The 15,217-nt window shown below is 41.5% G+C and overlaps 1 protein-coding gene across 1 annotated transcript in view; it reads left to right on the forward strand.

Moving 5' to 3' along the window:
• Positions 1-15,217, forward strand: part of RARS2 (arginyl-tRNA synthetase 2, mitochondrial) — an 80,801-nt gene that overhangs the window by 30,898 nt on the left and 34,686 nt on the right. The window contains exons 3-5 of the mRNA XM_060115097.1: positions 5,454-5,556; positions 6,954-7,037; positions 14,364-14,461. Of these exons, the coding sequence (XP_059971080.1) occupies positions 5,454-5,556; positions 6,954-7,037; positions 14,364-14,461 (285 nt within the window). The remainder of the gene's footprint in view (positions 1-5,453; positions 5,557-6,953; positions 7,038-14,363; positions 14,462-15,217) is intronic.

Consider the following 15,217-nt stretch of genomic DNA (forward strand, 5'->3'; position numbering starts at 1 on the left):
TGATTTTGATCTGCATTTGCCTGAGAGTTAGTGATGTAGAGCAACTTTTCATGTGCCTGTTGGCCATCTGTATGTCTTCTTTGGAAAAATGTCAGTCTTGGAACCCTGCCCGTTTTTTAATTGGGTTGTTTGTTTTTTTGATGATGAGTTCTTTGTATATTTTGGATATTGACCCCTTGTTGGATATATTGTTTGCAAATATCTTCTCCCATTCAGTAGGTGATTTGCATTTTGGTGATAGTTTCCTTTGCTGTGCAATAGCTTTTTAGATTGATTAGGTCCCATTGGTTTATTTTTGCTTTGCTTCCCTTGCCTGAGGAAACATATGCAAAAAAAATATTAAGACCAGCGTCAAAGAATGTACTGCCTGGGCTTCCCTGGTGGCGCAGTGGTTGAGAGTCCGCCTGCCGACGCAAGGGACACGGGTTCATACCCCGGTCCGGGAGGATCCCACATGCCATGGAGCGGCTGGGCCCATGAGCCATGGCCGCTGAGCCTGCGCGTCTGGAGCCTGTGCTCCGCAGCGGGAGAGGCCACAACAGTGAGAGGCCTGTGTACCGCCAAAAAAAAAAAAAAAAAAATGTACTGCCTACGTTTTCCTCTACAAGTTTTATTTCAGGTCTTACATTTAATTCTTTAATCCATTTTGAATTTCTTTTTTGTGCATGGTGTGAGAGAGTAGTCCAGTTTGATTCTTTTGCATGTAAATGTCCAGTTTCCCAGCACCATTTATTGAAGAGGCTGTCTTTTCTCGATTGTACATTCTTCCTCCTTTGTTGTAGATGAGTTGCCCATATAAATGTTGGTTTATTTCTGGGCTCTCTATTCTGTTCCATTGACCTATATGTCTGTTTTTTTGTTTGTTTTTTATTTATTTATTTTTGCCTGTGTTGGGTCTTTGTTGCTGCACGCGGGCTTTCTCTGGTTGCGGTGAGCGGGGGCTACTCTTCGTTGCGGTGCGCGGACTTCTCATTGCGGTGGCTTCTCTTGTTGCGGAGCATGGGCTCTAGGCACATGGGCTTCAGTAGTTGTGGCTTACGGGCTCTAGAGCACAGGCTCAGTAGTTGTGGCGCACGGGCTTAGTTGCTCTGCAGCATGTGGGATCTTCCCGGACCAGGGCTCGAACCTGTCTCCCCTGCATTGGCAGGCGGATTCTTAACCACCGGGCCACCAGGGGAGTCCCTATATGTCTGTTTTTGTGCCAGTACTCTACTGTTTTGAGTACTGTAGATTTGTAGCATAGTTTGAAATCAGGGAGTGTTATACTTCAGCTTTGTTGTTCTTAAGATTATTTTGGCTATTCTGGGTCTTTTGTGTTTCCATACAAGTTTTGGAATTATTCTTTTTCTGTGGAAAATGCCATTGATATTTTGATAAGGATTGCATTGAATCTGTAGATTGCCTTGGGTAGTATGGTCATTTTAACAATATTCTTTCATACCATTAACATTTCTTTTAAAGCTTGTTTCATGGTGCTGAACTCTTAGCTTTTGCTTGTCTGTAAAACTTTTGATCTCTCCTTCAAATCTGAATGAAAGCCTTGTTAGATACAGTATTCTTGGTTGTAGGGTTTTTTCCCCCTTTTGTTGCTGTAAATATATCATCCACTCCCTTCTTTTCAGCCCACAGAGTAGTAATTTCCACTGCTCTTCCAATTCACTGATCTGTCCTCTGTATCATCTACTATTAATTTCTTGTAGTGTATTTTTATTTCAGTTGTTGTATGCTTTAGCTCTGTTTGATTCTACTTTATATCTTCTATTTGCTTAAAACTTCTCCCTCTGTTCATCCATTCTCCCAAGCATCTTTCTGATCATTACCTTAAACTCTTATTGGGTAGATTGCTTATCTCCACTTAACTCAGTTCTTCTTCTGGGGTTTTATCTTGTTCCTTCATTTGGAATGTATTTCTCTGAGACCTCATTTTGTCTAATTCTGTTTTTATTTCTATGTATTTGGTAGGTTGGTTACATTTCCTATTCTAGACAAGTGACCTTATGTAGAAAACTTCATATGGGTCCTAGCAGCACGCTCCCCTCTGGTCACTAGAGTCATATGCTTTAGAGGTGTCCCCTGTGTGGGCTTTTTGGGTCTTTCTGTTGTGGCAGGCTGACTACTGTGGGCATGCAAGTAGGCCTGGCTCTTTTGTGGGTTGCCAGGCCCTGCCTTGTGTGAAGGCTGCCAGTCACTGGTAGGTGGGGGCAGATCCTGGTGCAATGGAGCTCATGGCCAGGGGAGTCCAGGTCCTGGTGCCAGTCAATAGATGGCTGGGGCCCGGTCGCCAGGCAACTGGCTACAGAGCCCCAGTGGGTCCTAGGGCTAGTGCTGGCCCATTGGTGGGCAGGGCCAGGTCCTGGCATCTGTAGCTGCAAGGCCCTAGTGGTCCCAGTGTCGGTGTCAGCCCACTGGGGCTGGGCCAAGGCCCAGTAGGTTCCAGGGGTAGTGCCTGCTCACTGGTGGGCAGGGCCAAGTCCCAGGGCAGCTGGCGGCTCCGGAGATCCTGAAACGTCTGACCTTCAGCTGGTGGGGCTGTGTCCCTGCCCAGCTAGCTGCTTGGCCTGATGCATCCAATTATTGGTGCTGACAGGCTGGTCAGGAGGGCTGGGTCCTGGTGTGGCTGGCTGTGTTGCCCGGGGAGTCCAGGGCCTGGTGCAGGCCAGCAGGTGGGCAGGGCTGGGTCAGAAGGCGACTGGCTACAGAGCTGCAGGGGGTCCTGGGGCTAGTGCTGGCCCTCTGGTGGGGAGCTAAGTCCTGGGGTGGCTGGCTGCAGGGCTCAGAGTCCCAGAGCTAGTGTTAGCTTGCTGATGGATAGGGCCATGGTGTTGGGTGGTCCCGGGGCTGGTGGTGGCCTCCTGGTGGGCAGGGTCGATTCTTGACAGGGCTGGTGACGGCCCACTGGTGAGTGTGGTCATATCCTGACATGGCTGGCTGAGGTGCCCAAGCTATCCTGGAGGTGATGTCAGCGTTCTGTTGGGTGGGGATGTGTCCCAGTGGGTCCAGAGTCTAATGCTGGCCCACTAGTGGGCGAAGCTGTGTCTCTTGCTGCAGGGCCTAGGGAGTCCCAGGGCTGTGTCCACCCCAGTGGGTAAAGAGGGTCCTATGACCACCTCTGGCAGCTTGGGGATCCCTGGGCTAGTGTCAGCCCACTGGTAGGTGGGGCCAGGTCCCTGGCCTGGGGTATCCCAGAGGTGGTGAGGACTGGCTGGTGCATGAAACTGGGTCCCAGCACTAATAAGCTAGAGGGAGGGTTTCAAAATGGCACGTCCCAGCACCAGTGTCCTGATGAGATGAGCTCCCTAAATTGGCTGCTGTCAGCGTCTCTGTCCCCAGGGAGAGCTCCATGTGCCTCCTGCTCTTTGGGAGGCTCTCCAAGATCTGCAGGTGGGTCTGACGCATGCTCCTTTCGAGTTATGCTGTTGCCCTGGTCTTAGAGCTTGTGAAATTTTGTGTGCACTCTTTAAGAGTGGAGTCTATATTTCCCACAGTCCTCTGGCTCTCCTGAAAGTAAGCCCCACCGGCTTTCAAAACCAAAATGCTGCAGGCTCATCCTCCCAGTGTAGACCCCCAGGCTGGGGAGCCCAGTGTGGGGCTTTGCTCCTTGGAGAAAACCTCTGTAATTGTAATTATCCTCCCGTTTGTGGGTCTTGACTCTACCACATCTCTGCCCCTCTTACTGGTCTCTCTGTGGTTCCTTCCTTAGCGGTAGGAGATAGTTTCTCCTTGTCTTCAGGTGGATTTCATGGATAGCTGCTCTGTAAATCGCTGCAATTTTGGTGTGCATGTGGAAGGAAGGAAGCTCAGGGTCTTCCTACTCTGCCGCCCTGGTCACTTCTCAAGGCTCAGGAAAATTCCTAATGGTCATTATTATTATTTTTTTTTAATGTGTTGAGTCTTCGTTTCTGTGTGAGGGCTTTCTCTAGTTGTGGCAAGCGGGGGCCACTCTTCATTGCGGTGTGCAGGCCTATCACTGTCGCGGCCTCTCGTTGCGGAGCTCAGGCTCAGTAGTTGTGGCTCACAGGCCTAGTTGCTCCATGGCATGTGGGATCCTCCCAGACCAGGGCTTGAACCCGTGTCCCCTGCATTAGCAGGCAGATTCTCAACCACTGTGCCACCAGGGAAGCCCTTAGTGGTCATTGTTGACTAGATTCTTTAATGTGATCAGAAGCCACACAGAATTTTTTAGACATGAGCCTGAATTTCAAGAGTGGTAAGAAGGAAGTGATTTGTGCTCCTCTATTTTGCATTACAGATGGGCTAGACAGATAATGGTTCAACCCACTTATCCTGCCCATAAAGTCTCATTCTCTAGTTCATTATTAACCATCAGAGGATGTTCAGTGTTGGAAATTATGTGGATGTTTGTATATTAATTAAAATTATTTTTATACCTAGAAGATTTCAAACTACAGAAAATTTATAGCGAATAATGTAATGAACACTCATGCTCACTTTCGAATATGTCAGGTCTGAATTTTTTTCCGAATTTTTGTTTTCAGAAATCAAACATTATAGATACCATTGAAGCCACCTGTATATACTTCTTTGATTCCACTCCCTACCATCCTTTCCTAGAGATAACTGCTCTTCTTAAGCAAACGATTGTTTTCACTAATCGGTTGCTTTGTTTCTTTCTTGGTTTCTTTGTTTTTGCATTGTTTCATCACCAGCCCAATGAAAACAGAACAGCACTGTCTGTCTCCTTAAGGAACTACTCAGTGTTAAGAAGAATATTCTTCCTCTCATGTTGAAACTCAGATTATAACGTTTTTAAAAAAATGTGCTTTGGGGCTTCCCTGGTGGCGCAGTGGTTGAGAGTCCGCCTGCCAATGCAGGGGACCCGGCTTCGTGCCCCGGTCCGGGAAGATCCCACATGCCGCGGAGCGGCTGGGCCCGTGAGCCATGGCCGCTGAGCCTGCGCGTCCGGAGCCTGTGCTCCGCAACGGGAGAGGCCACAGCAGTGAGAGGCCCGCGTACCGCAAAAAAAAAAATGTGCTTTGGTCATTTGAAGGTCAGTAAAGGGACTTGAATGAAGGAAGCATGTGGAATAGTGGAAGAAGATTTGTACTGATAGAAGCAGTCGAGACTTGAGCTTTATACTGAGTCTCCTTATTAGTTGCAGGGGGATTTTTAGGGGAGACATTGAACTTGCCAGACATCATTTTTCACATCCATCAAATAAGGTGGTTGCCCTGCCTCTCCCACAGAGATATCATAAAGCTACAACTAGGTAACGGAAGCGGAAGAGTTTTGTAAGGTGATGCAAGATACAGTTCTGAATCGGTACAAGGTGATGATATTTCTGATTGCTTTATATTTTGAAAGTGTAATTCCTTCTGATAAAATTGTGTCAATGTAGAGAACACAGAGTAATTAGTCTTTTTCATTTGTTTGTTTGTTACACTAGTAATGTTTTTAAGGTAACAGCCTTTTCCTGTTTCAATGTCTGTCTTTAGAGAAGTAGCTGACTTTCAGCTTTCTGTGGATTCTCTATTGGAAAACAACAATGACCATTCAAGACCAGATATTCAACTTCAAACCATGAGACTGGCAGAGAAGGTAGGTACTTTAGCACTATTATCTCTTTTTGACATTATAATAAATGTAGTATTTCAAAGGAAAAACTACTCTGCAAGCTATCTCTGCAGGCTATCTGAGCCATAATAATGAATTTAATAGCGTTTTTTTTTCAAGGCACCTTGAAAAGTATAATTTAAATTTATTTTAGCTGCATACTATAACGTTAGGATGGTTTTTGAAATCAGGTATAAAACATTCCTCTTGAGCTGACATTATTCAAGTTTTTGATTAACTACTTACAGGAAGACCGTAGTGTTAATTAAATTTACAGATTGAAGCTGGATGGACTTCTGAATTTAGGAGAACAAGCTTGATAAATTAGAGCAGTGGGTTGCAGTTTTTAAAATAAGTTTCTGGTAAGATGAACGTTAAAATATGAGAAGAAATGATTAGATGTAAATAGAATCGTGATTGCAGAGAAGAAGTGGTTAGATGATTTAACAAACCTCTTCCATTTCTAATTTCTCTGATGGGTTCTGTATCTAAAAGAGGAATTGAAAGGATTGTGGTGAATGACCACATCTAAATTGTTAGTGTAATACCTTCAGAAAAGCAGGTTTGGGGGGAAGTTTTTTTTTAAAATAAGGTTATTACATGTGACACAGAAGAGGGCATGGGCACACTGAAGAGCCCAAACAATGAAAGTCACTTTCATAGAAAAAAACGCTTAAAGAATGAATATGATAGAGGAGCTTTGGTAGCTAAGTAAATGCTTATTTGACCACAAAAATTACCCCAGATTTTTATCAGGAAGTATACCAGGAATAAAATTATCCTAATTACAAGATTTATTTCCTCCTCCTCCTGTGAGTTCTCAAAAATAAAGGTTAGTGGCTCCTCAGTGACAGCAGGTATTTCTTCACGCTTCATGGGTATCTCGGGTGCTTTGAACATCTAGTTGATTAAAAATGTAAAGTGTATCCACTGAAGACCAAGCATTTAAATTATTTACATTTTATGTGTGGGTGTGAGTTGTTCCAGCGGATGCCCTTGACAGAATGTCATGTTCTGTCACTCTCATGCAAGGCGGATGAAATAAAAAGAATTCATTGCATGTCAAGGTACATAGGGTGGGGGTAAAGTGATGCTCCCTTTTTTCCACGTTAGAAAGAGAATTTGAAGTGAGAGAATGGGAAAGTGGAAGACAGAGACTTCGAATACAGAGTAGTATTCTAGCCTGGAAAAGAAGAAAACGTGTAAATGCAAATAGAATGACGGAACTGGGGAGACGGGCTAAGGCCGAGGTCCAGACACAATGACTGTGAGAGAGGACCCACGTGCTGCCCTTGGGAGCCAATCTGATAGGATTAGAACTCCAAAGCTCATTAAGCCTGTTTCATAACATGCCTGTTTTACTTGATTTGTTATCTTTTCAGCTAAAATGTGACACGGTGGTGAGTGAAATCAGCACTGGTCCAGGGACTGTAAATTTCAAAATAAACAGAGAACTATTAACAAAGGTAAGAATGGGTTATGTTGCAGCTGTTGCACCTTCACTCATTCCCTCTGCTTCAGCTACAGTGGTTTCCCTCCAATTCTTAAAACTTATTGTGCCTCCTCTTGCCTCAGAATCTTTGCACATTCTGATCCCTCTGCCTGGAGGGCCACCCCAAGTTAAATCTGCTTATTCTACAGATCTTGATGTTCCCTAGCAGCGCCTTTCTGACCCCTTCATTCATATACGTAACACTGTATATGTCTCCTTTGCAAAACTTATTGTAGTTGCTATTTTACATCTTTTTTCTATAACTTTATTTTTTAATTAATTAATTATTTATTTATTCTTTTTTTTTTCCCTGGATGTGCCGTGCAGCAAGCAGGATCTTAATTCCCTCACCAAGGATCAAACCTGTGTCCCCTGCAGTGGAAGTGCAGAACTCTAACCACTAGACCGCCAGGGAATTCCCAATTTGATTAATGCCTATTGCTCTTTAAACTCTAATTTCCATTAGGGCTTATAGCATCTGTTTTTCTCACATCCCCGGTTCCTAGCGCAGTGCCAGGCATGCAGTAGGTGCAAGATAACTATTGTTAAATGAATTAATGGACTCCATTTTGAATATAAGAAAGGTACTGCTGGTTTCACTCTCTGGTAGCCTATAATCTGTTGGAAGCATAAGATTTATATAAGAGAAACCATAAGACAGTTCTTTTAATAAAACAAATTTTTTTATTGTGATTGATACAATAAGCATAAGAAACATCAGAGATGATAAAATCTGGATGACCTGAAGGAGTTGGGGAAACCTCATAGAGGAATTGGGTCTCCCTTGAGTGAGCCCATGGAAGACAGGTAATCCTGGATATGAGACCATTTGTTGAGTTTTATCTCAATTGAACTTTAAAATTTATCATAATGCATGGTTTGGTCTATTAATTAAAAAAAAGAAATACACACCAGTGTTGGGTTGGTCAGACTTAGTATATGCTATGGTCTTGAATTGAAAATAACTGTAAAACCAAAATTTCTAATAATATAGTTTCTTCCCAAGGTTACATAGTTTACAGACATTTACCCATCAGCCCTATAATTCTTCTGAAGGAGAGTTAGTGTTTCATGCTTGTCTCTAGATCTTTGAACTCTTCTTTTATCTTTTTTTCACTGTTACTTCAAGACAAACTTGTTAAACCAAAATCCATCACAGGGACAAGAAAAATTTGTTTGGAGCTTTTTAAAAAGTGTCTACAACTTGTTGGGCTCTTGATAACACTTCATGTCAACTTAGCAAACCAGTGAATCTAATGTACCTTTTTTTTTTTTTTTTTGGCTGTGTTGGGTCTTCGTTTCTGTGTGTGGGCTTTCTCTAGTTGTGACAAGTGGGGTCCATTCTTCATCACAGTGCGTGGGCCTCTCACTGTCGTGGCCTCTCATTGCGGAGCACAAGCTCCAGACACACAGGCTCAGTAGCTGTGGCTCACCGGCCTAGTTGCTCCGCAGCATGTGTGATCTTCCCAGACCGGGGCTCGAACCCATGTCCCCTACATTGGCAGGCAGATTCTCAACCACTGCACCACCAGGGAAGCCCCTAATGTACCATTTTTAAATAAGTGACTCTTTCTTCCAGTTGCTGTCTCAGTGCTTATGGAAGGAGAAATGGAACTTGCCAACATGCCTTCCAAACTTTAGGTCATTTGATAGGCAATTTTTATGGGAAAATGTGCTATAGTAGATGGAGTTTGCCTTTATAGCCAGCTTAGCTGAAAGAAATATAGTTTATATTTCGAGGCAAGGCATAGTTAATAATTTAAAATTTCAATGGCCATGAATTTTCATGCTTTATTCCAATTAATTAACTAGGAGATTTTATCTGTTTAAGGATGCCCACTAGCTCACTTATTAAATATATTCCCAAATCCTTCTCAGTTGACAATGGAGGGAAAGAGTTAGGGCTTTGAGGTCCAGGTACTGTTTCTCACATGGAAACCCTCCCTTCCTTGTAGCTTTGATGATCTGGATATTAGTGTGACTTTCTTTAAAGGAACAAGCAGATTGCTTACAGTAGCCTGCTCAGTGTCACAGTAAAGATACATCCTAGAGCGGTGAACACCCATAGTCTGAAAAAGGGAGTATTGAATATACCTGTGTTATAATTTTTTAATAATAATTCTTATCTGCTCAAAGCCTAATTTCTTCTACACCTGGCTCCATTATTTTCAGGCCTTAAACAATGTTCATTTGCCTGTCTGAAGTTTTCAGATCATATCAAGAAAATTCAACCCTTCTTTAGGACCATTATAAAACTTTTTTTCCCATGTTAAAGTTATTGAGATTCACATGTAGCCAATGATCTATGTCCAAAACTTACTCCTCAAGCAGAGAATTATGAATTTATCATTGTTTCCATATGTACAAACTTAGCCTTGCATAAAATGAATCTGTTCATGCATTGTAATTGAATTACTAACACTGGCAGCACCAGAGATGATTAAATGTTAGCTTAGGTTTGGATCACTAATAGTGGCTTATAATGTCTTCACATAAATCATCATCAAAGGTAGGAGGCTAAAGTGTGAAATTAAATGTAGTAGGAACTGCCAAATCTCTGAGACTAGATAATACATTTTTCAAAGCTAGAAGAACTTATCATTGTGAAGAACGATCACTTTGGTACCAAACTTCTACCTGGCAGTAGTCTATATAGATGACTTTCAGGAGAAACTAACTTTGAGTAATAGTTAATTCAGTTTATGGGGAGAAAAAAGAGAAAATATGAGTTTAACCAAATAGGAAAAAGGAAAACAAAATCCTGTTTTTTAGGTGTGCCTTAGAAATACACAGTAGATAATACAATTCTTTATTTCGGAAGCACACATGCATTTTTATTTGCCAAATTCAACTGTGCATGCTCTACCAAAACTTAAGGGGAAAAAAAAGAGAGATACTGATTTAAGTGGCTCTAACTCTGCTCATTATTTCACTAATTGAGTTTATGTCAGTAGGCAGTGGATGCATTCAAGTCATGGGTAGTGTCAATTAGCTGAACACGTGGAAAGAATGAATGATTAAGCACTTTTCAGCTATTGACTAAGGAACTGACCAATCAAGTAGTGGTAGCTTCCTTAGAAGCTCTTTTGAGAGCTGTCAAAAAATGCTGACCAGGGACTTCCCTGGTGGCGCAGTGGTTAAGAGTCTGCCTGCCACTGCAGGGGACACGGGATCGAGCCCTGGTCCCGGAAGATCCCACATGCCGCAGAGCAGCTAAGCCCATGCACCACAACTACTGAGCCTGTGCTCTAGAGCCTGTGAGCCACAACTACTGAGCCTGTGTCCCACAACTACTGAAGCCCACATGACCTAGAGCCTGTGCTCCTCAACAAGAGAAGCTACCGCAATGAGAAGCCCGTGCACCGCAACGAAGAGTAGCCCCCGCTCGCTGCAACTAGAGAAAGCCTGTGCGCAGCACTGAAGACCCAATGCAGCCAAAGATAAATATATAAAATAAATTAAAAATATATATTGACCAATAAAGAATTAGATAAAATGACAGAATCATCCACAGAAAATATAATGGTGGTGGATAAACAGAAAGCACCTGCCAATTGGAATATTCGTTAATTTGCTAAAGCATTCCAAAAAGTGAAACCTTTGAAAGATTTAATTTCTGGTTATAGATTCTTTATGTACCTGCATTTACATTACTGAGTACCTCTTACCTTTAAACCTACATATTGGTGAATAGATGGGCCTCTAACTTACTCTATTAAAGTATCAGAGAACTTTACTAGCTCGCTGACATTCTTCTTTGTGCCCACTAATTCAATAAACTTCCTACTTATTATTTGCCAGGGACTGCATTACTGAAATCTGAAGACAAAATGGCATGTATCTTGCCCTCAAGGAGCTTACGATCTAAAAAAGCAAAGCATAAAAAATATCACAGTGTAATGTGTGATGGGTAGACAGTGGGATGAATCATATAATGAGGGCATGTATAAGATACAATCCTGGTGTAAAGAAAGGTACATGTAAATTTTTTTTCCCCCACTCCCTCAAAGTAAATCTGTCTCAAGGAGACAGGAGGTAACCTTGAATTGGGATGAAGATAAAGAATATACTTGGGAGATACAAGGGCAGACATTCCAGGCCAGAGGGGACAGTTTGGGACAGAGTACAGTCAAAAACATGGCATTGTCTGGAAATCAGGAGGTGATTGAGTATGATTTCCACATAGGATGGCATGGGGGAGGATATGAAATCACACAGTATGAAGGACCTTACATGCTGTACATAAGAGTTTCAGCTTTTTCCTCTGTCATTATTTTCCATGGTGTGTTATGTGTACCACAGGTGGCACACATGATTTTTTGGTATTTCTTACACTTAAGAAATTTCATTTTAATAGTTATATGTCATCAAAAAAACCGAACACTTCTAACTTGTGATTTTTATGGATATTACAGTGTGCCTTTCAACAAATCAGTTTCCTCAAAATTAAAACTAAAAATGATATGCATGTAAAGTAAAAATCGAGAAACTGGTAAAACCTCTTAAGTGGTAGGGAATCATTGAAGGCTTTAAACAGAACATAGACCTGATTAAATATGTATATTATATAAGAAGATAGTTAGGTGCTATTGTTTTGTTGTAGTTGTTTTTGTAGCGGTGTAGCTGACAGATGATGACGGTCTAAACCAGGGCAGAGGGGAAAATTATAATATTTAGGGGACAGCATGCGCAGGACTCGGTGATTAACAGGTGATTGGTTCTGGAGGTTGAGGGAAAAGGGTAGATCTTAGGAACTCCTCCTAGGTTTCTGACTTGGTTAGCTGGGGGGTTCAGAGTGAAATTCGTGGAAATGAAGAACGTTGAAGGAAGAGGAGTATATTCTGTTTGAAGTGCCTGAGAGAGATGTTCAATCCTGAGTTGACTGTATCAATCTGTAGCACAAGATTCTGGTAGGTAAGTAGTAAAGTCTTAGGACTTTACACCTAGGAGAAGCGTAAAGTAAGGAGCTAGAAGCAAGAAAGGGGCACAGGGTAGGGAGTGGGGGCAGGCAGTGGAAGATGGGTCTGCAAAGGAAATAAAGGAAAGCAAAATTCAGTAGAATGATGTCACAACAACCAAGGAAGCAGGGTAGTTGCAAGGAGAAGGGAGTAGTAATCAGCTAAAATGATGCTTGAAAGGTAGTTACCCCGGGGGAAAGCAGGAAGGGACCAGGATTAGGGCAGATGAACAAAAGGGACTCTAGACTTCAGCCTTATCTTGATTTGTTTAATTTTTAAATTTTACGAAAAGAATGTATTCATAAAAGTAATGTATTAAATACAATTTAAGTGTTCAATTGGGTTTGGCATTTAGAATACTGATTTTGAGAGCACTTTCAGTGAAATGGTAGAGAAAAAAGCTAGCTAGTTAGCAGGTAGGTCGAATTGTCAGTGAATGGTTTGGAAGTGGAGCATGTAAGATAGTCTTTTATTAAAGTTGCTTTTTTTTGTTTATGCCAGTGAAATCAATGAACCAAGGGTCATTTGTTAAAGAGAATTCTAACTCACTGCTATTACCTTTTGTGGAGTCTACCATCTGTTACATAAAAAGGGATAGAAAGTCAAAAGGATGGGTAGGCCTTAACCTTTGAATAATCTGAGTATGAATTACCTCTCATTTAGATTTACCTTCCCACTTGCAATCTTCTTGTGACCCATGTTCTTGGAGTAACAAACATTTAATGGCTCCCTCATGTAGGACAGGCACTATTGTACTTAATGTCTGTATATTAGTCCTTTCTCTGTATGTCCTAATGCACAGTGTCAGTGAAGAGAATATTATTTTCTCTTTGTCCTTGGGCAAATAGCACTTAGTTCTTGCATCTATTAAATGGAAAGTGTTGCCCATTTTAAGATTGTGAGGCTTAAAAATAACAAAGAAGCATCTAGACTTGAGCCTGGCACTCTATAGATGCTTCTTAAAAGTGTTGCTTTGTTGCTTCCTACTACCTTCTCTGCCTTTTCCATTAAGTGACTGTCTTTTTTTTTTTAATTATTTATTTATGTCTTTGGTTGCGTTGGGTCTTCGTTGCTGTATGCAGGCTTTCTCTAGTTGCGTTGTTGCAGTGCGTGAGCTTCTCATTGTAGTGGCTTCTCTTGTTGCGGAGCACGGGCTCCACGTGCACGGGGTCAGTAGTTGTGGCGCACGGGCTTAGTTGCTCCGCAGTATGTGGGATCTTCCTGGACCAGGGATCAAACCGATGTCCCCTGAACTAGCAGGTGGATTCTTAACCACTGCGCTACCAGGGAAGTCCCAAAGTGACTGTCTTAACCAGCTCTTATGATAGTAGAATTCTTCATGTCATAAACTACATTTTTAGGACTTCAAATACCATGTGTGAAGCAAAAATCAGTATGAGTAAATAAAAATCTATCAGTAATTTCAAAATCCTACAGTAAAAAGTAAATATGTAAATGAGTGTATCATCACTGTTAGCAAAAAATAAAGTATGAATTTTGTGAACCATACAGTAATTCTATGTTAATAACTAAAAATTAACCTGGAATATGTTTTGGCAGTTTCTGTGATACCTCCTTGCTTTTTACTTATGTAGCCAAGAGGAACTTAAATTATAAGTTTTTATTTATTTTCTACCATTACTGTGATCATTAGTATCAGAAAAGTAGCAGCACCACGCAGGGTTAACACATAAGCTGTGGAGTGAACAAAGTTTTTGCAGTATGACCTTGGGCAAGTTACTTAACCAGTCTGAGCTTCTGTTTCCTCATTTGTAAAAATATACTCATCTCTTAGGGTTGTTGTGAGAATTAATGCATATAATACATATAAAATGTTTAGTACAGTGCCTGGCACATCATATGCATTTGATAAATATTAGATGCTGCTTCTGGTTTTGTTGTTTCTATTTGCTGTGGGACTTTTGGCAATTACCTCTCTAAACTTCAGTTTCTTCATCTGTAAAGTATCTACATCATTTGCTACTATAAGGATGAATAGACATGATGTATAAAAGGGCACAGAGGGGCTTCCCTGGTGGTGCGCAGTGGTTGAGAGTCCGCCTGCCGATGCAGGGGACATGGGTTCGTGCCCCGGTCCGGGAAGATCCCACATGCTGTGGAGCGGCTGGGCCCGTGAGCCATGGCCGCTGAGCCTGCGCGTCCGGAGACTGTGCTCCACAACGGGAGAGGCCACAGCAGTGAGAGGCCCGCGCATCGCAAAAAGAAAAAAAAAAAAAAAATTAGAATGTGTGCAAATTAGCAACAGTTAGTTCTCAGTAACAAAGTAATTAAGAAAATTGCAAATGTTTTCTTCATTAAATCCCATGCCTTTTACTTTTCAGACAGTACTACAAGAAGTGATCGAAGATGGCTCAAAATATGGATTAAAAAGTGAACTTTTTTCTGACCTTCCCCAGAAGAAGATTGTGGTTGAGTTCAGGTGAGTGCCTACCCATCATACGTGTTGGTTAATCAACTGGCTGGGCAGGTGAGTGTTTTACTGTTATCATCTGGGATCCCACAGAATTACACATGGGAAAATTAAAAATCAGTTAGATTATGTTATTTCCTTAAAATCACAGTGAGTTGATCATTAAACCATGAATAAAAATTTTGGACTTTAATCAAAGTACCTAGTGATTATTATGTTTCTTTTTAAATTATGTATTAACAGTTTTGTGGGGGGTTTTTTTGTGGAAGATCTAGTTCTTCCTTTTAGTAGACTCCTAAAGCACAGATAATGGTTACTATCATATTAAGAATTTCAGAGTAATGTGATTATCAGAGAAGAAGCTTTGTTGTGTTTGTAATGTATGTATATATATTTTTAGCTTTATTGAGGTATAATTGACAAATAAAATTGTAAGATAAAGTGTACAACCTGATGATTTGATATATGTATACATTGTGAGAGGATTTCCCCCTTTGAGTTAGTAAATACATCTATCACCTCACATATTTACTTTTTTTGTGTATGTGTGTGAGAACATTTGTTCTACTTGCTTAGCGAATTTCAATTATACAATACAGTGTTATCAACCATAGTCACTATGTTATACATTAGGTCCTCAGAACTTATTCGTCTTATAGCTGAAAGTTTGTACCCTTTTACAAACCTCTCCCTATTTCCCCCAGCCTCCAGCCCCAGACAAGCACTTCTCCAGTCTCTGTTTCTGGGAGTTTGACTTTTTAGTCT

This window comes from Mesoplodon densirostris, chromosome 12, assembly GCF_025265405.1.
Source record: "Mesoplodon densirostris isolate mMesDen1 chromosome 12, mMesDen1 primary haplotype, whole genome shotgun sequence".
In the NCBI taxonomy this organism is placed as follows: Eukaryota; Metazoa; Chordata; class Mammalia; order Artiodactyla; family Ziphiidae; genus Mesoplodon; species Mesoplodon densirostris.